The sequence below is a fragment of the Bufo bufo genome, chromosome 8 (genome assembly GCF_905171765.1).
Source record: "Bufo bufo chromosome 8, aBufBuf1.1, whole genome shotgun sequence".
Lineage (NCBI taxonomy): Eukaryota > Metazoa > Chordata > Amphibia > Anura > Bufonidae > Bufo > Bufo bufo.
In genome coordinates this window covers 27,963,760-27,989,625 of record NC_053396.1, presented here as the reverse complement: position 1 = coordinate 27,989,625, position 25,866 = coordinate 27,963,760, and the positions used below count along the sequence as shown (strand labels likewise).

General features: G+C 43.3%; 1 protein-coding gene across 1 annotated transcript in view; it reads right to left on the bottom strand.

Annotated features, from left to right (window-relative positions):
- L1CAM (L1 cell adhesion molecule) overlaps positions 1-25,866 on the bottom strand; it is a 182,362-nt gene that overhangs the window by 54,433 nt on the left and 102,063 nt on the right. The window contains exon 2 of the mRNA XM_040406138.1: positions 24,867-25,006. Within this exon, the coding sequence (XP_040262072.1) occupies positions 24,867-24,951 (85 nt within the window). The 5' untranslated portion in view covers positions 24,952-25,006. The remainder of the gene's footprint in view (positions 1-24,866; positions 25,007-25,866) is intronic.

Below are 25,866 nucleotides of genomic sequence, written 5' to 3'. Positions count from 1 at the left end.
AATCAGTTACTCATTATGAAGACCTACACGATGGTGTCTTAAAGGGGTGTTCCAGTTTTTATTTAAGAACTGGAACACCCCTTTAAGACACCATAGTGTAGGTCTTCATAATGAGTAACTGATCATTGTGCAGCAGTCTCTAAGTCAGGATATTATACAATTATACATATCTATAATGCTGACAAATTCAGGAACCTTGCCCGCAGACACATTACTAAGGTTATTACAGTGCGTTACCTTACACCACCTCTGAATAATTATAATGGTATTATGTATAACGTGCAGGCTCATGCTGCGTGCTGCCACCCCTCGTATACAATCTAATTGGGTAATTGAATAAACAGGATATATCAAGTAATAAGACTATAACAGGATGTCTTCTACCCATACAAATCATACAGGGCAGTTTCTAGCTTCTTATATGAAAGACAATCAGGCTGCTTTAAGACAAGGGATATATGATAACGGTGACATGATCCTCTCTAGGGGGACAACCTTAACCAGCATTAGTGCAATGCGAGGCCCTGGATCCCATCATCAGAGAGCAATGTCCGAATATCCAGTGATTTATATTGATATTTAAAAGAAAAGCAGAGGAACAAATTCAGTAAACTCAAAGACATAATACCTAGGAGGGATTGGTATCTTATTACTGGCAGCAGTATTATCTCACCCACCAGTGTGTGACAGGATGCTCGGAGAGACTGAATTTTAATTCAATAAATAATGTTTCTATGACAATGCTATGGAAATACTGTATCAACAGATTAAAAACTTCACTGATCAAAAGGAGATTAAAAGTAAAGCGTTTGCTCTATGTAAGGGGGGAACACCAAGGCATGTGCCCCAGGTGCTTTTTTGCCAGGCCAGATTGAGCACCCACCAAGCCACTTTGCCTGCCCAAGGTATTTAGATATAGGGTGAAGGCAACCTAAGTGGACTGAACCTTTTCCCCAGATGTAAATATATTTATTCACTTAGCCTGCGTAAGCTTATTCATTCTCAAATCTTTTGAATTCACGTTTGAAACACTGAGAGACCCTCTTTAATTATGTGTACATTGGCTTACTGTATAATACCTGGTGGGAAAATGACACTTCCCAGAATATGATTTACCGGAGTAGACTCTGTACATTAGCAATATTGGAAATACACTGAAGACATTCATGTCACCTCCTCATGCCTTGTGATCTATACATTCAACCCTGAATGCTAGGGGTTACATGATGGATAGACAATTTTGGCCTTACAGAAGTCCCTGACAGCTCTCCTGATGTCTATTTTAATTAATAAATGTATTCCCTATGAAATAATAATTCTGACTCTGCAGTGCACGACTGGGAAAGAGTACGGCTATGGCTCTTACTACTCAAATTGTATGCCAAATTTGTGAGGTTGGTCTCATTATTGAAGTTTGGCCTGGTATCCAGTAAGGTAGAGCGCCCTGATCAACACTGTATTACTGCTGTGATGCTCGGCTTCTCACACAAGTTAGATGCCTTCAAGATGTAGTCTCTAAAAGTGAGGTCGGGATGGTTGACCAAGGCTGAGCTGAGGCCAGTAACTGAGACTAATGAATATACATGATGTTTTAGTTCAACAAATATGGCTTATTGCAATTTTTCAGACTTTCTCAGGAATAATAAGACGTGGTTACTTCTGCATCCAATCTCCCATGACCTTCTACTCTAAACCTATTTCTCATAGAAGATATAAAAATGTGATTCCTTAGTGCCTGATACCTTTTAATGGTTAACTGTAGAGATGAGCGAATCGAAGTTGACGAAGTGGAATTAGATCCGAATTTCAGGAAAAATTTGATTTGCAGCAAATCCGAATTACCTCATGGTTCGTGGTAACGAAATGTATTTTTTCCTAAAATGGCTGCCTCACGTGTGAGGACATGAAGCAAGGAACTCTGGGAACGAGGGATCACCCATAATGCCATGCATGCAGCCAATCAGCAGTCAGACAGCCCTGTGATGTCAAAGCCCTATAAATAGCCTCAGCCATCTTGGATTCAGCCATTTTCCAGTGTACTTAGTGCAGGGAGAGACATCAGCAGGCGCTAGGGACAGTGCTAGGAAAAACTTTAAAACTTTTATTTTGCTGTATAGAAGTTCAGGGAAAGAGCATTAGAAGTGTAGGGAAAGGATAGGGAGGAATCATTCCACAGTATTGAAGCAGAACAGGGTTCAGTAGGGGAGATTACAGACTGGGTAAAAGGAACAATCCTATTACACCTTGCTGCACTGACTGCGGATCCAAATTGCCGTTATACAGCTCTGTAAGTCCAGCAAACCGTTCTTGTTATTGGGGTGCAAGTGCTGTTTGATACAGGCATTAACAGGGTTTATTACAAGGAAATATTTCTATGTCTTATTTGCCCTTGTGCGGTGCAGTTATATGTTCTAAAGCATTTTTTGGCTTGTATTAGTGGGGAAAAAAGGGTTTATTAGCCGTTGTGTGGTGAAGTGAGAAAATGACAGCCCTTTTTGGCGTGTATTAGTGGCAAAAAAATATATATAATTTGCAATTCAGCTGTGCTGTTGTATGTTCTAAAGCACTTTTTGGCGTGTATTAGTGGCAAAAATATATATATATTATTTGCCGTTCAGCAGGGCAGTTATATGTTTTAAAGCCTTCTTTGGCATATATTAGTGGGAAAAAAAGTCTTATTAGCCGTCGTGTGGTGAAGTGAGAAAATTACAGACTTTTTTGGGGTGTTTTAATTTCCTTTTTATTTATTTGATCTAACAGTATGTCAGGCAGAGAAGTGCCGGGTAGTGTTGAGCGAACTTCTGTTTTAAGTTCGGCGTCTAAAGTTCGGCTTCCAGTTAGCGGAGAATCCCGATATGGATTCCGAATTCCGTTGTGGTCCGTGGTAGCGGAATCAATAATCGGCCATTATTGATTCCACTACCACGGACCACAACGGAATTCGGAATCCATATCGGGATTTTTCGCTAACCGGAAGCCGAACTTTAGACGCCGAACTTAAAACAGAAGTTCGCTCAACACTAGTGCCGGGCCCTGCACATGGGAGTGGCAGAGGCCTAAATGTTTCTGGCGCAGGCAGAGGTCGCAGCAGAGTAAGGGACTGTGACAGAAGGAGTTGTGTAGTGGCCTCACGGACTAAGCGTGGGCACTACACGAGGGTCAATTGGGGTGTGCGTGACTTCCCCTCACTCGGGACAGGGATGGTATCTCTAACTGTGCATTTTATGTAATTTGCAATGTATTGTATTTATGCCATGTTTCCCTGTATACACATTAACAGGCCTTCCCCCTGTAATTGGTCATCCTAGACACTAGAGGGAGCTAGGGAACCCCTAGTATAAAGGTTCGGCCCAGACAGAGAGAGGGGGTTGTTGCATCCAGGGTCAGGAGTCTGCTGAGACAAGCCAGAAGGCTCAAGTCAGAACCTTCTCCTGACATGCAGCTGGGCAGCCCAGGCTGTTAGCTGTTACCAGGGGGCTAGTAGAGGGATCCTAGCCTACCTGTGAATCAAGAGAGCCTTAGTTAGCTCTGAAGTTGCCCCAGTTGCAGGTGCACCTCCTGGGAGAGATCAGCGGTTACCCTCCAGTCAAGTCAGGACAATACCGGGTCAGATAAGTACCTTGATGGACAGAGGTTATATAGAATGCAGCAAGTGCCGATATTGGAAAAAGAACCGATTTACCAAGGATAAAAGCCAGTATTTAGGCATCCGGGCCTTGGCATCCAGCCAGCTAGAATAGCTGAAGGGGATAGAGCAGTGTTTCACTGTAAAGCAGTCGTCACTAGGTTCCTCCAAGTATCTTGCCTGTTTATTTCCTGCTGTCATCTGAAATCTACCTGTTGGTGAAGGATTGTCCGAGGGACTGCATTTCAATCATTTTGTCAATTGTAACTACCTGTATAAAGTTGGGACTGTATCAACCAAGTAAAGGAACGTTTTGGTTTACCCACTGAATCCTCAATTTATTCAACCTGACACTACACGGTGTGCCACCGTCTAAATTGGCACTGGCGTCACGTACATCAAAGGGACCTTGCCCCAGGCACATAAAACACCTGCAACACCCAGGGCACCTCAACCACCACCAGGCCTGGTCCCTAAACACAGAGTGTGCCCCAGAGGACTTTTGTGCCAGCCTCTCCTTCACTGCAGTATGCTTGCCCAGGGTTTCCTGATAAAACTGTGAGTGACCCTCGCTTGCCATTAACCGTGACCTCACAATCGCAATACCCTGCAGGTCTGGCGTACCGCAGTTGCAGCGAGAGGCCTGAGCTCCCGGTGTCATCTAGAGGTCGTGTCTTGACCAGCAACCCAGCGGTTTTTGAATGGTTGACTCGGTCATCCACTTCATCCCAAGTGACATCAGACACCCCCAGCCAAGAGTCGGTGGGTTCGTCAGACACAACCTTTAGTTGGCATGGCCCGGGAGCAGGCCCTGTGCTCTCACCCTCAACCTGCCTCTGTCCTTTTCTGTTCCCTCAGCCAGAGAAGTATTATACGCTGTGGGCTCAGCTCCACTATACAGCTAGGACAAGCTACTAGAGGATAGTCAGCAGCTACTGGCCAGCCAAGATGTAGAGGAGACATCCACTGCTTCCTCCGGTAGGCGGGCAAGTAGTGATGAGGAGAGTGGCATGGGAGCTGGTGTTGCGAGCGGTGAGGCTCCTGACCCAGAGATCTGGGGAGGACATCAGTCACGTGCAGACAGTTCTCGATGATGATGATGATGATGTTGCTGATCGCACTTGGGAGCCGGGTGAATTAGGGTCTTCATCATCATCAGGAGAAGAGGGTGGCAGCTTTCCCGTGAGGCAACGGCAGAGCCAGCAAGTCGCTAGCATGGCCGGGACTCAATAGGGTGGCAGCAGTGGGAGCTCAGGAGCCAAACGTGCCCGGGGTAGACCACCCGCTTCGCAGGAGCTTACCTGCCCGGAAAGTAGTGGTGCAGTGGTTCACGGAAGCAGCGGCGGTAGCAGTCAGTCAGTGCGGAGTGTTGGGGGTAAAATAACCTACTCGGCCGTGTGGCAGTTTTTTTGTTAAGGAGGTGAACATGGGGATTCGTAGAATCTGTGGGCAGAAGGTGAAGCGTGGTCAGGGTGCCAATGTTGGCACCACGGCCCTGCGTCAACACATGCAGCGTCAACATAAAGTGGCCTGGGAGAACCGTGGCTCCGATGTGGTGGTCCAGCCTGCCACAGGAACTTCTGCATCACCCAGTGGCACGCACCGATTTCAGGCAGTCAAGGCTCCACCACCTCAGCCGAAGGGAGCTGTCTGTCCTTCCCATCATCTACCGGTCCTGATGCTCCTGCTCCTACTCCTCGTCAGTCATTCCGTCAGCAATCGATCATGGAAGCGATTTTCAAGAGACAACAGTATGCATGCACTCATCCAATGGTGCAGAAGCTGAATGTGCTCCTGGCCAAGTTGCTGGTGCTACAGTCCCTCCCTTTCCAAGTGTGGACACTGCACCTTTCAGAGAACTGAGGTGGAGAGTCCTAAGCCATCATTTCTTTACCAAAAAGGCAGTACCAGCCCTGCACACATATGTAGAACAGAAGGTGGGCCAGTCCTTTAGCCTGTCGGTGTCTGCCAAAGTGCATGGCAGCGCCGACGTGTGGAGCTGTAACTACGGTCAGGGACAATACATGTCCTTTACGGCCCACTGGGTGAATGTGGTTCCTACACAGCCACACCAGCAACTTGACCAGGTAACACCGATTCGGCCTCCACGTTGCAACGCCGCTGGTCGTGCGACAATGTCCGCCTTTGCCTCCTCATCCTCCACCGTGTCCTCAGCCTCCACTGCAGGGACAATTCACAGTGCTCCTCCAGCATACCACATGTGCAGGGCACGGCGGTGTCATGCTGTTCTGCACCTCGATTGCCTGGGCGAACGGAGTCGCACAAGGGAGGAACTGCTCCGTGACCGACAACGGGAAGAACATGGTGTCGGCGCTGCGTCAAGGAGGGCTGAGCCATGCGCCCTGCATGACGCACATGTTCAATCTGGTTGTCAAGTGGTTCCTGAAGTCTTACACCCATCTGCTCCTTCTTTCACCCACCATCTTCAGCTGGTACTGGAATTGCCACCCACCTGCTGCCACCTCCACACTATGTCACCTTGCCACTCTGTGGCCTCCTGATGCTGCTGATGCCACCTCCACACTGTCATTGTGTCATCCTGTGGCCTCCTCCTGATGCTACCGCCACTTCCACACTCCTCCTGATGCTGCTGCTGTCACCTCCAGACTATCATTGTGCCACCCTGTGGCCTCCTCCTGATGCTGCTGCTGCAGCCACCTCCACACTCTGTCATTGCGCCACTCTGTGGCCTCTTGATGCTGCTGCCACCTCAACACTGTCATTGTGCCACTCTGTGGTCTCCTCATGCTGCTTCCACCTCCCACTATGTCATAGGGCCACTCTGTGGACTTCTCATGCTGTTCCCACCCTCCCCACTTAATGACTGGGCCACTATTTTGCCTTTCGGCCTGGCTGACATAATCATTTATTTGACCCTTCTTCTGATCTGTCAGAAGGAAGAAAAAAATCAGATGCACAACGGATCCTGTCTATGTAACAGCTGTAAGGCCTGTATGGTCCCATCAGAATTGGCTTATGATTTGGTAGCCAAAAGCAGGAGTGGGTACAAAACACAGAAGACATGCAAATATTCCATTCCCGTGTCATATCTGTTTTGGATCCACTCCTGTTTTTTTTGGGGCTTTAACAATACTGATGGATTACTGACCAAATGCTGACCGAGTAAAGGCAGATGCTACACAGACAGGATCAGTTTTTTGGGGGTTATTGTTCTGACGGATCAGAGGAAGGGCAAAATAATCAGTGACGTCAACACAAACTTACTGCTGACACCCTCTCCACTCTGTCGGGGGGGGGGGGGGGGTCTCTACTTGTTTAATCAAACATGTTCTGTAGACATCTATGTGGAATCAGCTGAGGACGGTGTAAAAGGAGTGCGCTTCTTCTTGACGCTAACATCGACCTGTAAGGCTGAGTTCACACTTGAGGTATTTGGTCAGTTTTGGCCCCGTAAATGCCCAAATAAGTGAAGTGAGCAGTGATTCTAAGAGCGACACCTGTCATCTGCATGTCATACTGACTCACAGTATTGTTTCACTACCACAGCAGACTCCCTATGCATGTTACTGCAAGGCGCAGTGTTCTACACCACTATAAAGACTCTCTGCAGCCAGGAAATAGCCGGTTTTTAACGTGATTCGCCACAAATAAATTTGGATCGAACCAAATTTTCTCAGAAAATTTGACGAACCGGCTGAATCAAATTTTTTATAAATTCGCACATCTCTAGTTAACTGTCAAGATGATGACAAAATTGCAAGCTTTGAAGACTACTCAGGTTTCTTCTTCAGGCATGTCTGAAGAAGAGACTTGAGTAGTCTTGAATGCTTGAAATTTTATCTTTTCAGTTATGCATTAAAAGGTATCAACCACCAAGGAATCTTATTTTTATATATCTTGTATTTACAGGCTAACATGGTACAAAGATACTTTTTCCTATTTCTTACAGGAAGCCACCAAAAATTTCATCTCACCCACGGACAAATATACACACACGGTCATATTTATATATGGACACAAAATATGTCAGCATGAGCTCCCTACTTGCATAGCCATGGACTCCAAACTCATGGCAGAAGACATTATCATGTAAAGTCAAACCTCTTTAAGATGACCATCTAAGCTAGACTAGATTTTTCTGTGAAAAATCTGCAATTTCCCTATATACTGTCTACATTTGCTTCTTCTTCAGGAAGACCATCCTAAAGGAGAACATTTTTCAACCTAAAGAGGTTTCAGTGTTTCTTGCGTTCTAGTAACTGAGATTTATGTACTAGCACCAGAAGAAGCTTTTCGATGAAATTGGGTCAAGGACTAAGTTTTGCCGTACACCAACTGTTTGTAATATTTAGTTTTGCAGTCCACACATGTAGCATCCTGAAATCCTTCAATCCAATGCCAAACAACTAACAGCTCCATATGTTTTGGCAGATTTATTCCAAGAGAATTAGAGCTCTAGCTCCAAATCGTGTCCTTGTTGACGTTTACCTCAATGAAAACCAATGTCTTCAGATTTTGATGCATGATTGTAATTTGCCGCTGGTAATGTTATATAGAAGTATTTCCATCCACATGGGCCAATTCTGTCATTTGGCCCTACTGATCACTGCCAGGTTTTGCAGACTTGGCCATGAATGCCTATTTGCAGGTCCAGCCAAATCACTACAGGACATGGTGCCCTAGAGAAGCTTTATTAGATGAGTAGACACAACATTCAGGCTGACGATAATGATGTTCAGCCTAGACTTTTCTAGGTTCATTGCTAATATCTCTTCAGGTGTGAACAGTGTATATTATTTTAAAAAATGTAAGACAATGTATATACTATATAGTGAAGTTGAAATCATCAGGGTCCTGGCACAAGTCCTGTACCTGGGACCCATCACCTTACTTCTGATGTTACAAGGTGCTATATTATGATATATACCAGTGATCTCCAACCTGAGGCTCTCCAGCTGTTTCAACACTGCAGCCCCTGGCACAATAAGAGTTATTGTTGTGCAATTATGCTGGAGAGCCGCAGTTTGGAGATCACTGCTGTGTACAGTAGGATGGTGCTACTATTCATGGCCATGGCACAATCTCTGCAAACCCATCTTACCCTACTACTGGTATCAAAAATTGCATAAAACATTCACTTTAGTTCAAGATTTTAGCAGTTTACTTAAGATCTTACACTCTTTGCTACGTCATGTCATCCATAATTACCCATCACTACATACGGTACGTATGGTAGATAGAAGTTAATTTCCTGAATACCCACTACCATTTACCCTCCTCCCCCACCTGAAGTTACATGATTTCCGATAGGAACCAATAACAAGTCTGTGTAGAAAGTGGAGGTAGTCTACTGCATAGCAGATCTAACCTTCACTGATCACTTTTGTTCTTTTAGATGCACACTGATGATCTCCCATACAGGAAATCAAGAGGTTGGGAGGCATCCTAAATTACAAGATCCTGCAGAATAAGAGAAAGATTCAAAGATTTGTCTGGGCAGGCAATGCCAACGAAACTACACATAGGAAGATAGCAGATCATCCCCTTAGAGCAGCGTTCTGCTAAAGGTGTAATAAACCAGTTGCTCAAGGGGTATTGCTTTAGAGTCCTACTGCTGGAACCCTTAGTAATGCTGAGAATAGGCACAGAATGTCCCCCCCATGTGTGATCATGCTCCATAAGAGAAGAACTTCACCTTTACACTCGGTGGCCTGCGAGTTGGGGTAAAGAAAATTGCAATGTGACCGCAGCTCCTCCTATACAGTACAGAAGAAAGTTGGGACAGGTGAAAGAACTGCAACACAGCCAAGATTTTAGTGATGGTTGCAAGTTATCTGATGCATTGCCAAGTGTCCCAGTAGAGCCTAAGGGTAGATTCACATGGAGTTTTTTGGAGGAGGTTTCGAGGCAGATTTTCCTTTAGGTTTTTCAGCCAAAGCCAGAAGTAGATTCGAAAGGATTCGGAAATATAAAGGAGGAACGTAGACTTCTCCTTTCTGCTGGATCCACTTCTGGCTTTGGCTGAAAAATATGAAGGGAAATCTGCCTCGAAACCATCTCCAAAAAAGTCCACGTGAACCTACCCTAAAAGTGCCCATACACCTTTAATAGCTGTTGACTAACTGCTCATTCAGCCAAATACTATTACTCCTGACTACCCCATGGTTTGGCCAAGCTTGCTTGTTGTCAATATGAAGAAGGTAATAAGGCCATGTCACACACCTCTGCTGGTGGCTTTTCTCCACTGATAAGAGAAAAGCCACTAGCAAAAAAAAGATCGGAAATTTAACGCATCCGATCTTTCCTTTCCCGGACATAATTTATTGCATGAAATTCCAACATACACATAAGATAGTCAACCTGTCCTTATACTCATGTATATGGGGTCTCTAGTCTTAAAGGGATCAGGAGAAACTCAAGCAGCTCATTGGACATGTACACATCTCCCACTGACTTCAATGAAGAGAATGTATCTCCAGTTGACCTTCTTCTCTGCTGAGGACAGGGACTGTGTGCCTCCTGGTCTCACCTTTTGCATTGGTGAAGATTAGTGTTGAGCAAATTGAAGTTCACAAAGTTCAGGAAAAATTCAATTTGCCGCAAAAGCCAAATTTCCTTGTGCTTCGTGGTAACATATCGATTTTTCCTGAAATGGCGGTAAAAAAATAAAATAAATCATACTTCCCTCATCCATTTGAGCGCGAAGAGACCGCTGTGGCCATCATGCTTGAAGATTCCACGCGTAATATATCACCGCGCCAGCAGATGTGATGACGTCATCATGTGCCATGCGAGATTTTGCGCTGGATCTTCAAGCAAGATGACCACTGCGGATTCTTCGCAATCAAATGGATGGGGTAAGTACAATTACAATTAGTTTTTATTAAAAACCACTAAAATGCTTTAATATGGATCTCAGATGCCACAACCAGAGATGAACGCGGCATCTGAGGGGCTCAATGATGGGGAGCGGCGCAATTGCTGTTCCCTGTCAAAGTAGTTTGTCACAAAGTGAATTTTTTTTGCCGAAATGTAAAGGGATTCTGTCACCTCGTTTTAGTCTATAAAGCTGCGGACATGCACGGCTAGATCGCCGCTAGCATGTCCGCAATATACCGGTCCTATAGGGCTGTGTGCTTTTTTTTTGTTTAAAAAATTATTTTTGAGATATGTAAATGAGCCTTGTAAGGTGCCCAAGGGGCTGTACGAACCTTCCTGGTGCCCACAATTAGATTGCCATAATCTCGCGATGCCCGAGCTTGCACATGTGCAGTTCCTTCCCTGAGGCTGATGCCAGCACAGGGAAGGAACGCTATACCGGCACTGCGCATGCGCGAGCTCGCGCATTGCGAGATTACGGCAATCTAACTGTGTCAAAAGGAGGAGATTCGGAGTAGGCAGGCGGTGCTGGGCTCCTGAAGATCCAAGCAGTCAGAACTCTACATATCTAGTTCTGAAGGCCTAACTAGTTGCCATACAATATTTTTGTTGGGGAAACTCTTTAAAAGGGGTTGTCCCACGAAAAATATTCTACATTTTTCAAACTGGCGCCTGGATCTGAACACTTTTGTAATTGCATGTGATTAAAAATTTTATTTTTAAATGGTGTATAGCGCCATCTGCTGTTGGTTCTTTTTCCTTATTTCTTGTCCACCTCACTGAGGTGGTCACACGTCCTCAGTTTAAATCTTCAACTGTTACCAACTGTGGCAGTTACAGGGAAAGAGCTGCAGTAGAAAGGACATGCCCCCTGAGATGTGAGAGGAAGAAAGCTGCAGCAGAAAGGACATACCCTCTGAAAAAACCTACGCCCCCTGAGCTGCCAGCCTGAAATAAATCTAGCAGTTGGATGGGGAGATCTCTGGATCCATGTGAGGTACAGGGCTGGTTCTAGCTTTGTTAGAAAGGTATTGTCATGGACTATGTGGTGTCTGATATTCATTTTTACATCAGTCACGGACTAACCCCTTTAAGAATAAACTGGTTGATGCGAACATAGGAAAAATATGTTCAGGAAATAAAAGCGTCCATAATTTCATCACCTGTTATGTCTCTACTCAGATTCCTCCTATCTAACTTTGCATTTCAGCATAGAATTAAAGGGGCAGTCAAGGGGGCAAATACTTTTTCAATATTGAAAACAAAGTTGTATAGCGTGTGTGATGCCAGCCATGGCCTGAAAATCCCTAAACGCCATATTCTTAGTATATTATTATTTTTTCCGCTACCCGGAAGACTAAACCTTAATGCTGTGCGCTTTCTTCTTGTAGCCAAACAATTAGCGAGACTTAACGGTAGAATTGTAGACGGCGCTCCGAGCCCACAACTCGCAAGCCTTGGGAATTGCTCGCCGTCTCAGATCAGCTTGCTTGCAGCTAAAACTAGGGCAAGTCGCAGCTCTTGGAAATAACAGCGACATCCTCAGTGAGTTTTTGTGACCTTGGCAGCATGTGGTAGACAGCACATAACAAAAACGTTTAAAAAAAAACGGGGGTGATGCGCGAATACAAATTATCCAAATTATTAGGGAACAAGCTAATTATGTTTTCCGAATCGCAAAGCGCTCAAGGGGGCAGGAGTGTGACATCTATTCGCGTTACATGGTGAGAGAAAATCAGCCTCAGTACATGAGGCTTGGCGTAAAACAAATATATGGTAATTGGGGTTGCTGGGTGGCTTGGATCTAGAGCTTTACCTAAAGGGTAATTCTAGTTTTACTTAAAGGGATTATCCTATGATTAATGTAAAAAAAAAAAAAAGCTCAGGGGTATGTCCATTGTACTGCAGCTCAGGGGGCATGTCCTTTCTGCTGCAGCTCAGGGGGTATGTCCATTCTGCTGCAGCTCAGGGAGATGCCCATTCTGCTGCAGCTCAGGGGGATGTCCATTCTGCTGCAGCTCAGGGGGATGTCCATTCTGCTGCAGCTCAGGGGGGGAAACTGAGCATGTGCGGCCATCTCAGTGAGCAGAACAAAGAAATAAGGAAAAACAAACAAACAGCAGGTGGCGCTATACAGATACATTTTGTTGAATAACTCAAAGGCTATACTGAATTTTAATTAGATGCAAATACAAAATAATTCAGATCCAGGTGCTGGTTTTGAAAACTGTTCAATATTTTCCCTTTAAAGGAGTTTTCTGGAAGTAAAATGTTGATGACCTAAGCTCAGGATAATAATCAAATCAATGGGAGACTGACTCCTGGCTCCTCTGTTTGAAGAGGCCACGGGGCTCCTGTGAGTGCCGTGGCCTCTTCTTAGGCTAGTGACGTCATGTTCATTGCTCACGTGGCCTAGCTGCAACTTAGTCCCATTTAAGTGAATGGACCTGGGCTGCAATACCAAGCACAGCCACTACACAATGCATGGCGCTGTGCTTGGTAAGCTGATCATCATCACAGCCTCTTCCACTGGATAATTGGCAGGGGTACCTGAAGTGTAACCCCCACCGATCAGATATTGACCTATTCCTTTAAAGGAATATTTCCATCTGAAGAATTTAAGACGTATGGTACACACAGGATATGCTGTAAAAGCCTGATAGTGGGGTAATAATTTTTGGACCCCCTCCCATTAGAAGAAGGATGTCCTTTTTGCAACTGCTTTGATATAGAGATGACTATGTTCATAGCTTTCACCAATGAAGTATATAGTACTAAGGAAAACAGAGAGGGCCACCGGACACCTCCCTAGAGTATCATCTTCCATCTTTTACCTTGTTATGGGCAAGATGTGGGCCCCTGAGGAATGATGGAAGTAGCGTTGGACTGAAGTTCCTTGGGCCAACCAGAGGAAATGATTGAGGGCCTAGGTTCTGTGTTTATAGGACCCTAATGGCCCTGTTTTATTAGGGGTCCATTACTGTAAGAGCTTGGGCCCACCAGAGGATCCTTTGGTACTGTGGTGGGCCAGTCCGACCCTGGATGGAAGGGTACAGGATCTGTGAAGGGGAATGGGTTCTGTTCTTAAGTGATACTGAGGAACATTTTTTTCCTGAACCAGGAGGGATTACGTATTAGGTATTTGTAGGAGCCAATGCAGTGTCTATGGGGTTCCTGGAATACGCCATTTTCATGTTATCATTGCTTAGTCATTTGAGGTGTATCATATTAACATAGAATGGCACGATGCCATCGTAGACCTATCCAGACAGGCCTGACCTGGTGACATGACGGGTATGAGAGTCAGGTTAAGAGGATGTCAGAAGCAGGAAGAATAGCCATTACCCTGACTCTGCCCTGGGCTTGTTGTCAGTTAAGATTTACTGAAGATGTTGCCATCAGCACTTAGAAGCTTCCTTATTGAAGGTTGAACTAATGATTTAATGAGAGATGAAATGTCTCTGCTTATGTATATCTACTGGAGAAGACTGAGCTAGAGAAGCAGCATGACACCTACTGACAAGGCCCGGCTGGTACCTCATAGCCTTAGGGTATTCTTACTCATCCCGGAATAAGCCTTCTAGAAGACCATGACATAACCATATTGTCCATCTGTTAATAGAGATAAGCGAACTTTTTGAAGTCTTTTTGTCTCTGTTTCACCAAATTAAAAAAAAAATCATTTTGTGTCCGAATTGATCCTAGCCAAATCAAATATGCTACAATTGCCCTAAAAATTGACATATAACACTCTAAGGTGTCCTAGGACTCCTATTTCTTTCTAGAAGACAAGAGAGAGACAGAGACCCAAGCGTAACACTTCTCTGAGTGAGATGTGCAAGCCAGCTCTCCTTCCAAAAGGAAAAGAGTAGTGAATGTCTCAAGGGAAAATTACCCTGGTTGCTCTTGGGAAGGGGGTGTTCTTTCTCATTAGGGAGACCACCTAGTATGCATGAGGAGTATTGTAGTCTGTGTTTCAGGGAAACATTTATGCACATTAGCATATGTTATATCTACTTGGATCAGACAGGCTGATTATTCACCACTGTTATTGTTCATCCCTATACAGATTCAATGTTTGTTGCCAGCACATACCTGATATGATGTCGACAAATGATGATTTTACGAGCGATTACCCAACGAATGCGCATTTGCATTTGAGAAAGATGAGAGATAGAGAACAGGATTTTCTGGACATTTAAAGCATTTTTGATTTGGGTAGAATCGATTAGAATTTTTTGGGCAGATTTGGACGAATCGGACTGAAGCAAATTTTAGGAAATTCTAGTCCAAATGTTACCTCTGCACCGCCTATAGCTGTGATGGCTATCCTCCGGCACGACAGCTGTGGTAAAACTATGACTCCCAAGATGGACACTTGGCTGTTCTCAGCATGCTGGGAGTTATAGTTTCACCACAGCTGGAGTGCTGGAGGTTAGCCATCACAGCCCTATAGCTACACCCCTGGTGGCCGGGTTAATCTGTTAATTTTTGTCTTCTTAATATAAATTTGTCAGATATACCGTATTTTTCCATTGTCATATCTGCGTCTTATGGGGCGAATACTAATGAGCGTTTCCTTTATGGAAGCGCTCTTTAGTACCGGAGGCCCGGTAAGCGGTAAATGCAGCGCACCGCGGGCTCTGTACTCAACGCCTTCTTGCCCTCTACGGTCGGCTGTGCTGTGGTTGCGCACAGTGTGAGGGTGTCCGGTCACAGCACAGCCTCGGCAGAAAGAAGAGAGAGAGCGCTGGAGGTGAGGAGCGGGGGCGTCCGGAGCAGGAAAGGTAAGTGGATTTTTTATTTTGTGATCTGAGGCTGGGGCATGCTGAAATATGGCAGGGGGTGATGAAATATGGTTGGGGGCTGATCAAATATGGTTGGGGACTGATCAAATATGGCTGGGGGCTGATCAAATATGGTTGGGGGCTGATCAAATATGGTTGGGGGCTGATCAAATATGGCTAGGGGCTGATCAAATATGGCTGGGGGCTGATCAATTATGGCTGGGGGCTGATATGAGGTATGGGGGTCTCATCTGAGGTCTGATTCGGGTCATTCACATTGGGGTCTGATCTGAGGTCTGATTGAGGGTCTTATTAACATTGGGGGTCTGATTAGGGCTCTAAGCTGAGGACTGATTAACATTGGGGGTTTGATTAGTGGTCTGACCTGAGATCTAATAAAAAACATTTTTTTTCTGACTGTCCTCCTCTTAAACCTAGGTGCGTCTTATAGGGCAAAAAAACACGATAGCTGGGCTGAATTTGTCATATGGCACAACAGATATCATACATCAGAGTTCCCCCATGTCTCTGCTACATCTACTGCCCGTGTGCTTATATTTTTGGCACGCTAACCATTTATTGTAACCCACATTCAAGCTCTTTTTTTTGCTTTCAAAGGCACCTTGGCCTATTCTGCTCTATCCCCCTGGGAAACCAATTCGAACAAATTGCAGACCACCAGGAACCCATAATATGCTGTATCTTTTGTGCTACAGAAAAATAAGAAAAAAGGCTGAAAGCCCCTAATAAGATTTTCAAAGGCTGGATTTACAAAGCCCCTTTTATCTTTCCAATAACGTCTGTTGTAATCTCCAAACGTCAGGCCTCCGGTGAATGGTGGAGGATGCAAATCGACAGGTAAGTTTGCATTTATTATTAGTCTGATTTGATAAATTTAGGGCTGAAAAAACCAAAACTAGAATGTAGCAGTGCTGAAGAGGTTATTTGTTTTTCTAGGGCTATTATTGGTGCCTGATTATAAAGTTTGCCTGCAGTCCTATGTAAAACCAGAACACTTGGTGAGGCCTCCTCTCTACCTTTGTCAGGATAAGTGCGTTTTATGTTTTACCAAGTGCGACTTATTTTGACTTGAGTTTTCAGCACTTTATCTCCACCCTTTTGATAACTCTGCCATATGCTGCCCTGAGCATGAGACTTGTGCACCGTTCATATGGCGAACCAGTATTAATAAATCTCCTCCTTTGTTATATAACGAGTAGTGTTGAGCGAATCGAACCTGACGAAGTGGAATTTGATCCGAATTTCAGGGAAAATTCGATTCGCCACAAAGCCGAATTTCCTCATGCTTCATGGTAACGAATCGATTTTCCCAAAATGGCTGTAAAAAAAATTAAAAAAAATAAAACTTACCTCATCCGTTTGAGAACAAAGAGCTTAAATGAAGATCCCGCGCAAAATCCTGTGCATGTCATCACGGGCGACGCAAGATTTCTCACTAGATCTTCAATCAAGATGGCGGGGTCCGACTCTTTGCAATCAAATGGATGAGGTAAGTATGATTTTATTTTACACTGTAATATCAAAGTCAGATGCCACAATCAGCTATGAACGAGGCATCTGAGGGGTAAAATGACAGGGAGTGGCGCAATCGCCGCTTCCATTGCACCCACTACTCAAAAAGAAATGCGCTTCATGTCGAAGTCATTTGTTACAAAGCACATTTTTTTGATAACATTCAGCGAAGCAGCCAAATCTTTAATAATGAGTGTAACAACCTTAGCTCTGCTACATCTGACTAACACGGTTCTACTATTTTGTTTGTATTTGGGGGGTTTAGACTGTATGTGTGTGTATATACAGTACAGACCAAAAGTTTGGACACACCTTCTTATTCAAAGAGTTTTCTTTATTTTCATGACTATGAAGGCATCAAAACTATGAATTAACACATGTGGAATTATATACATAGCAAACAAGTGTGAAACAACTGAAAATATGTCATATTCTAGGTTCTTCAAAGTAGCCACCTTTTGCTTTGATTACTGCTTTGCACACTCTTGGCATTCTCTTGATGAGCTTCAAGAGGTAGTCCCCTGAAATGGTCTTCCAACAGTCTTGAAGGAGTTCCCAGAGATGCTTAGCACTTGTTGGCCCTTTTGCCTTCACTCTGCGGTCCAGCTCACCCCAAACCATCTCGATTGGGTTCAGGTCCGGTGACTGTGGAGGCCAGGTCATCTGGCGCAGCACCCCATCACTCTCCTTCATGGTCAAATAGCCCTTAGTTTCAAAGTTTTCCCAATTTTTCGGCTGACTGACTGACCTTCATTTCTTAAAGTAATGATGGCCACTAGTTTTTCTTTACTTAGCTGCTTTTTTCTTGCCATAATACAAATTCTAACAGTCTATTCAGTAGGACTATCAGCTGTGTATCCACCTGACTTCTCCTCAACGCAACTGATGGTCCCAACCCCATTTATAAGGCAAGAAATCCCACTCATTAAACCTGACAGGGCACACCTGTGAAGTGAAAACCATTTCTGGGGACTACCTCTTGAAGCTCATCAAGAGAATGCCAAGAGTGTGCAAAGCAGTAATCAAAGCAAAAGGTGGCTACTTTGAAGAACCTAGAATATGACATATTTTCAGTTGTTTCACACTTGTTTGTTATGTATATAATTCCACATGTGTTAATTCATAGTTTTGATGCCTTCATAGTCATGAAAATAAAGAAAACTCTTTGAATGAGAAGGTGTGTCCAAACTTTTGGTCTGTACTGTATATATATATATATATATATATCTAGATCAGGGATGGCCAACCTGAGGCTCTCCAGCTGTTGCAAAACTACAACTCCCAGGATGCCCATACTGCCTACAGCTATCAGCCTACAGCAGGGCATGATGGGAGTTGTAGTTTTACAGAAGCTGTGGAGCCGCAGGTTGGCCATCCCTGATCTAGATGATGTGGTATGTATGCACACAGCAGATGTGTGTGGAGAGGATCCAAGGAAGGCAGATTGTGCAGAGTGTAGCTAGGGAGGAAAGCAACACACAAGACAGTTTGCAGGGAGAAGACAGCATCATCCTGGTCACACAGATCCAGCATGTATTACTGGGACAAACACACCATGCACATGAGAAAAGTCTAAAACCAGCAGGAGGTTGCAAATTGAAAATTTGGAATGGAAGAAAAATTGCAGACTGAAACTTACAGCAACTTTTTAACTCAAAGTAACTATTAACTTATGTAATAATGATATCAAAGCCGTCCGTGGTCCTAGCCGTAGGTACATGTTAGAATACATAACACTGTGAAGCTGAGGGCAGTTAGGATGATCAGAGCCAGGAATCACATGGGCACAAATATCAGAGGGGTGCACTTGAGGATTGCACCTCTATTTCACCAATGGAAGTTAAATATTCAAAATGGGATTTTCGCTGCAAGAATAGAGTCATATTTTATTTTAAAATGAGTTTTACGAAAATCTCCTGCAGCTACTTCTATAGGAAATCACAACTGCATTGCCATTTACAAAACCTTTCCATGGAATTTTAATGTAACGTTTTCCCCATTAAAGCCAATAGCAAAATGGAAACATAAACGACAAGCCTAATCAATCATACACCAGCTCTAAAAAATAAATAAAAAATCAATAGTCTAGATTATAAGATCTGGATATTCTAAAACCATTGCAAAAAGTCATCATATGGCTGATATAGAGACGTGAAAAATAACTAAATGTCATCTATGAATAGATCTACAGCTACATAGATAATATTAGATAATAGTTACAGATGGATAAATAGATATATGTGAGTAAGATAGATAGATAGATAGATAGATAGATAGATAGATAGAAGGATAGATAGAGAGATAGATGATAGATAGATACAAGGCAAAAAAATTAAGGCAGCACTCCAAATACAAAGCTGGACAAAGGCTCCATAGAGAGAGCTGAAACGTTGCTGCTGGTTGGGTGAATAAACCTTCCACTTTCTTCACTATTTGGAGTGCTGCCTTCGTTTTTTTGCCTTGTATCTAAAACTTGGACCGTGGTCACAGGTCTGATAAGGAGGATTTTTTTGCACCCGCTTTCTTTTTTGAGTGCTGCTTCTTTTCTTTATTTTTCTATAGATAGATAGATAGATAGATAGATAGATAGATAGATAGATAGATAGATATGAGATAGATAGATAGATAATAGATAGATAATAGATAGATAGATATGAGATAGATAGATAGATAGATAGATAGATAGATAGATAGATAGATAGATAGATAGATATGAGATAGATAGATAGAAGATAGATAGATAATAGACAGATAGATAGATAGATAGATAGATAGATAGAAGGATAGATAGATAGATAGATAGATAGATAGATAGATAGATATGAGATAGATAGATAGATAGATAGATAGATAATAGACAGATAGATAGATAGATAGATAGATAGATAGATAGAAGGATAGATAGATAGATAGATAGATAATAGACAGATAGATAGATAGATAGATGATAAATAGATGATAGATAGATAGATAGATAGATAGATAGATAGATAGATAGATAGATAGATAATAGACAGATAGATAGATAGATAAATAGATAGATAGATAATAGATAGATAGATAGAAGGATAGATAGATGATAAATAGATGATAGATAGATAGATAGATAGATAGATAGATAGATAGATAGAAAGAAGGATAGATAGATAGATAAATAGATAGATAGATAAATAGATAGATAGATTGATAGATAGATGATAGATAGATAGATAGATAGATAGATAGATAGATAGATAGATATGAGATAGATAGAAGATAGATAGATAATAGACAGATAGATAGCTAGATAGATAGATAGATAGATATGAGATAGATAGAAGATAGATAGATAATAGATAGATAGATAGATAGATAGATAGATAGATAGATAGATAGATATGAGATAGATAGATAGATAGATAGAAGGATAGATAGATAGATAGATAGATAGATATGAGATAGATAGAAGATAGATAGATAGATAGATAGATAGATAGATAGATAGAATATAGATAGATAGATAGATAGGTGATAGATAGATAGATAGATAGATAGATAGATAGATAGAAGGATAGATAGATAGATAGATAGATAATAGACAGATAGATAGATAGATATTAGAGATAGATAGATAGATATTAGAGATAGATAGATAGATAGATAGATAGATAGATAGATAGACAGACAGATAGATAGATAGATAGATAGATGATAAATAGATGATAGATAGATAGATAGATAGATAGATAGATAGATAGATAGATAGATAGAAAGAAGGATAGATAGATAGATAGATAAATAGATAGATAGATAAATAGATAGATAGATTGATAGATAGATAGATAGATAGATAGATAGATAGATAGATAGATATGAGATAGATAGATAGATAGATAGATAGATAGATAGATATGAGATAGATAGATAGATAGATAGATAGATAGATAGATATGAGATAGATAGATAGATAGATAGATAGATAGATAGATAGATTTACAGGGCTGGACTACCGATATGACAATTTTGGCAAATGCCAGTTGGGCCGGAGCTGGAGTGGGCCGCCTTCTTGGGCGTCGTAGATACTACTGTATCACCCTGCACTCTCCTAGGCCACTAAACCTGAAGCCTATGAGGCAGTGCATGTGGTCACACCGTGGGGACATCATTGTGACAGCCAGAAAAGGCCTGTGGCCTGCTATGCAGAATGAAGCATGGAGCAGGACTCAGGTGAGATAGAGGGTGGGCAGTGTAACTACTGGGGGTACTACAGGGGCACATTATAACTACAGGTGCACTATATGGGGGAATTATTACTACTGGGGACTGGGAAAATACAATATGGCATTATAACTAGTGGGGGCATTCTAAAGGGGCCTTATTACTACTAAGGGCTTTATAAGGGGTCTTATGGAGGGGCTTTATTATTATTGGGAGCATTTTAGAGAGCTTTATTATTACTGGGGGCACTTTAAGGGGTCTTATTACTAGGATTGAGCGAACCCGTGGAAGTTCGGCGTTGCCGGGTTCAGCCGAACATCAGGTCAAAGTTTGGGACCCGAACTTCCCCCTGAACCCGGACCCCATTTAAGGGGGCCCGAACTTCACTTTATTATTTTCTGTTATAACATGGTTATAACGGAAAATAATAGCATTCTTAAAACAGAATGCTAAATAAAATGTCTACTGAGGGGTTAAAAAAACAAAACTCTTAATGGGGAGCGCGATGACGTCACTGCAGGTCCTGCTGAATGAAGATAGAAAGACCTGCGGTGATGTCACCGCGCTCACCACGTGGTGAGCATGGTGACGTCACCACAGGTCCTTTTGCAGGTCCTGAAGAAAAGAGGATCCCAGCTGCGCGATCAAGTGGATGAAGTGAGTTGTTTTTTATTTTTTTTATCCCCTTAGTAGACATTTTATTTAGCATTCTGTTTTAAGAATGTTATTATTTTCAGTTATAACGAAAAAATAATAAAATCACCCAAACTTCAGTGAAAAAGTCTGGGTTCGGGTCCGGGCACCTGAACTCGCAAAGTTCGGTACGAACCTGAATTTTGCAGTTCGTGTTCGCTCAACTCTACTTATTATTACTATTGGGGGAACTTTAGGAAGCCTTATTACTGCTGGGGGAACTATATGGCATTATCCCTACTGGTGATACTATTATTGGACACAATATTAAGAGTACTACTACTAATGGGGCCACTCAGGAAGCATTATCACTGTAGAAGGCGCTATCAGTAATGAGGGCACTCTGGGAGAGAATTATAATTGGTGGGACTTTTGGGAGCAAAACTAGTAAGGACTATCTGTATGGTACTAGTAAGGACTATCTGTATGGTACTAGTAAGGACTATCTGTATGGTACTAGTAAGGACTATCTGTATGGTATTAGTAAGGACTATCTGTATGGTACTAGTAAGGACTATCTGTATGGTACTAGTAAGGACTATCTGTATGGTACTAGTAAGGACTATCTGTATGGTACTAGTAAGGACTATCTGTATGGTATTAGGACTATCTGTATGGTACTAGTAAGGACTTTTTTGCATATTATGTGGGGGGCGTTGGGAAGCACAGATGACAGAGTATTGGGGGGAGCAGCACACCACACAGTAAGTGGGCCTGTCTGATTCAACATGCCAGGGCTGAATTGTAGTCCCATCTGGCCCTGGATAGATGGATAGATTTGAGAAAGATAAGTAAGTAAGGCCTTGTTCACACGTCAGTTACTTGATCAGTTATATCCATAAGTTTTTGTGAGCCAAAACCAGGAGTGGAGGCTACACAGAGATCAGGAATAAAGGAAAGATCCGCATCGGTTCTGTGTTTTTAACCAGCACCTGGTTTTGGCTCACAATAACTGATGGAAATAATTGACTTGTGAACAAGGCCTAAGGAGATAGACAGACAGCCAAAGATAGACAGATAGACAGATAGATAGATAAATAGATAGATAGATAGATAAATGGATAGATAGAAAGAATAGGAGATAGATAGATAGATAGATAGATAGATAGATAGATAGAAGGATAGATAGATAGATAGATAGATAGATAGATAGAAAGAAGGATAGATAGATAGATAGATAGATAGATAGATAGATAGAAGGATAGATAGATAGATAGAAGGATAGATAGAAGGATAGATAGATAGAAGGATAGATAGAAGGATAGATAGATAGATAGATAGATAAATAGATAGATAGATAGATAGATAGATAGGAGATAAATAGATAGATAAATAGATAGATAAATAGATAGATAGATACAATAGATAGATAGGAGATAGATAGATAGATAGATAGATAGATAATAGATAGATAGATAGATAGATAGATAGATAGGAGATAGATAGATAGATAGATAGATAGATAGATAGAAGGATAGATAGATAGAAGGATAGATAGAAGGATAGATAGATAGATAGATAGATAGATAGATAGATAGATAGATAGATAGGAGATAAATAGATAGATAAATAGATAGATAAATAGATAGATAGATAGATAGATAGATAGGAGATAGATAGATAGATAGATAGATATGAGATAGATAGATAGATAGATAGATAGATAGATAGAGTTAGGCATTCAGTTAGTGCTCATGAGAGATTAAAGAGTTAAAAAGGAAAATTCTGTGTTCCTTAAAATATCACATCCAACTCTGCTACATGTGTATATACAGACACCCAGCACACACTTAGCTGCTATTCTGAGCTGATTAGGTTCTCCCTATGGACTGTGAGGAGCTAATGACAAGTGCTGCACCTGCTGCCTGTCTATTGTCAGGTGCTGACCAAGGTGCTGGTGGTTTTGATGGTTTCCTACACAGTAGCCCTGCCCCCTTCCAGTGAGCTGGCCCTGGTGCTGAAGCAAAGACTACTGGGCACTGCAAGAATTGCGATCACTGCTGTCCCTGTGCTGTCCATGTACCGTCAATGTACTGTCCCTGTGCTGTCCTGTGCTGTCACTGTACTGTACTGTCCCTGTACTGTCCATGTACCGTCAATGTACTGTCCCTGTGCTGTCACTGTACTGTTTCTGTGCTGTCCATGTACCATCAATGTACTGTCCCTGTGCTGTCCTGTGCTGTCACTGTACTGTACTGTCCCTGTGCTGTCACTGTACTGTACTGTCCCTGTACTGTCCTGTGCTGTCCCTGTGCTGTCACTGTACTGTCCTGTGCTGTCCCTGTGCTGTCACTGTACTGTACTGTCCTGTGCTGTCCATGGCCTGTCCCTGTACTGTCCCGTGCTGTCCCTGTGCTGTCACTGTACTGTACTGTCCTGTGCTGTCCATGTACTGTCCATGTACTGTCACTGTACTGTCCTGTGCTGTCCATGTACTGTCCCTGTACTGTCCTGTGCTGTCACTGTACTGTCCTGTGCTGTCCCTGTGCTGTCACTGTACTGTACTGTCCTGTGCTGTCCATGGCCTGTCCCTGTACTGTCCCTGTACTGTCCCGTGCTGTCCCTGTGCTGTCACTGTACTGTCCTGTGCTGTCCCTGTACTGTCCCTGTACTGTCCCTGTACTTTCCTGTGCTGTCACTGTACTGTCCTGTGCTGTCACTGTACTGTCCTCTGCTGTCCATGGCCTGTCCCTGTACTGTCCCGTGCTGTCCCTGTGCTGTCACTGTACTGTACTGTCCTGTGCTGTCCCTGTACTGTCCATGTACTGTACTGTCCTGTACTGTCCCTGTACTGTCCCTGTACTGTCCATGTACTGTACTGTCCCCGTACTGTCCCTGTGCTGTCCCTGTACTGTCCCTGTACTGTCCTGTGCTGTCCCTGTACTGTCACTGTACTGTCCCTGTACTGTACTGTCCTGTGCTGTCCCTGTACTGTCCATGTACTGTCCCTGTACTGTCACTGTACTGTACTGTCCTGTGCTGTCCCTGTACTGTCCCTGTACTGTCACTGTACTGTACTGTACTGTCCCCGTACTGTCCCTGGGCTATTGTGCAGCTGGAAGATAATACAAACAAGCTGATACCTTTAGATACATCGTAGCAATGCATAGGGGTCAGAGCACACAGAAGAGGCGGAGGCGGATGTTGGGGGTTGTAAGCAGTTTACTCACAGTCCTTGGGTAAATCCAATGCCCGGGGGTTGCTGCAGAGCAGGGTGACTAGGAAGGTCCCCAGGACACATGATGGTAGAGACATAGCAGAGGCTCCTTGTCTTTACAAGCCCAGGATGACTTAAGAAGAAGGGATCCACCTGTCGGGGAGAGAGAGGAGATGAGTGACAGAAATCAGCGCCTGCTCCTTCACCCAGCACATTGCAGACGAGGGATGCTGAGGAGGGGGAGGAGACAGGGAGAGGTGTCGGATTTAACTCTTTGTTAGGTTTCATTGCAATAGCTTCACATTTCCAAAGCAAAGATTTGTCTGCGGTTGATGTGGATGACTCGGCGCTGTGTACTGCATGGCAGACTATGTGGGTGCTATATAAACCGTACGACATACAACATAAAGAGGAATGCGACTGCAGATGATTTCGTCAATTAAGACTTTAAAGGGGAACACACTATCCATGTGAATGATGCAACGCTGCAATACAGTGAAGTATACCGCACTGTGGAGCCACCACGGCCGAGACCGTCACTGATCCGAGTGTTTAATACTGAGGACCTAACCTCAGAATGGGGGTCTGACTCTTGACACCCCCCATCAATCAGACTGTGGTGAGTGCCACGGCCTCCTCACAGCTTACCAAGCACAGCGCCATCCATCATATAGCGGCGGTGCTTGGTATTGCAGCTCAGCCCCATTCACTGAGGCCACGTGACCGATCAATGTGACGTCGACTATTCTAGAAAAAGGCCTAAGGCTCACGGAGAGCGGTGGTTTCTTCAAACAGTTGGACCCCCACCGATCAGATCCTAAGGACAAGTCATGGGTATTAAACAGTTGGACAGCCCCTTTAGTGGTCTAGCCTAAGGATAGATCATCGATATTGCGCTGCTCTCAGGCAGCTCCTTTAAGAGCCCATGCTCAAGGCCATGTTGTAGACGTGAGTCCTGTATGGCGGTACATAGAGTCTCCACCATATGGTTTCCTATGTCATGTACTATGTTC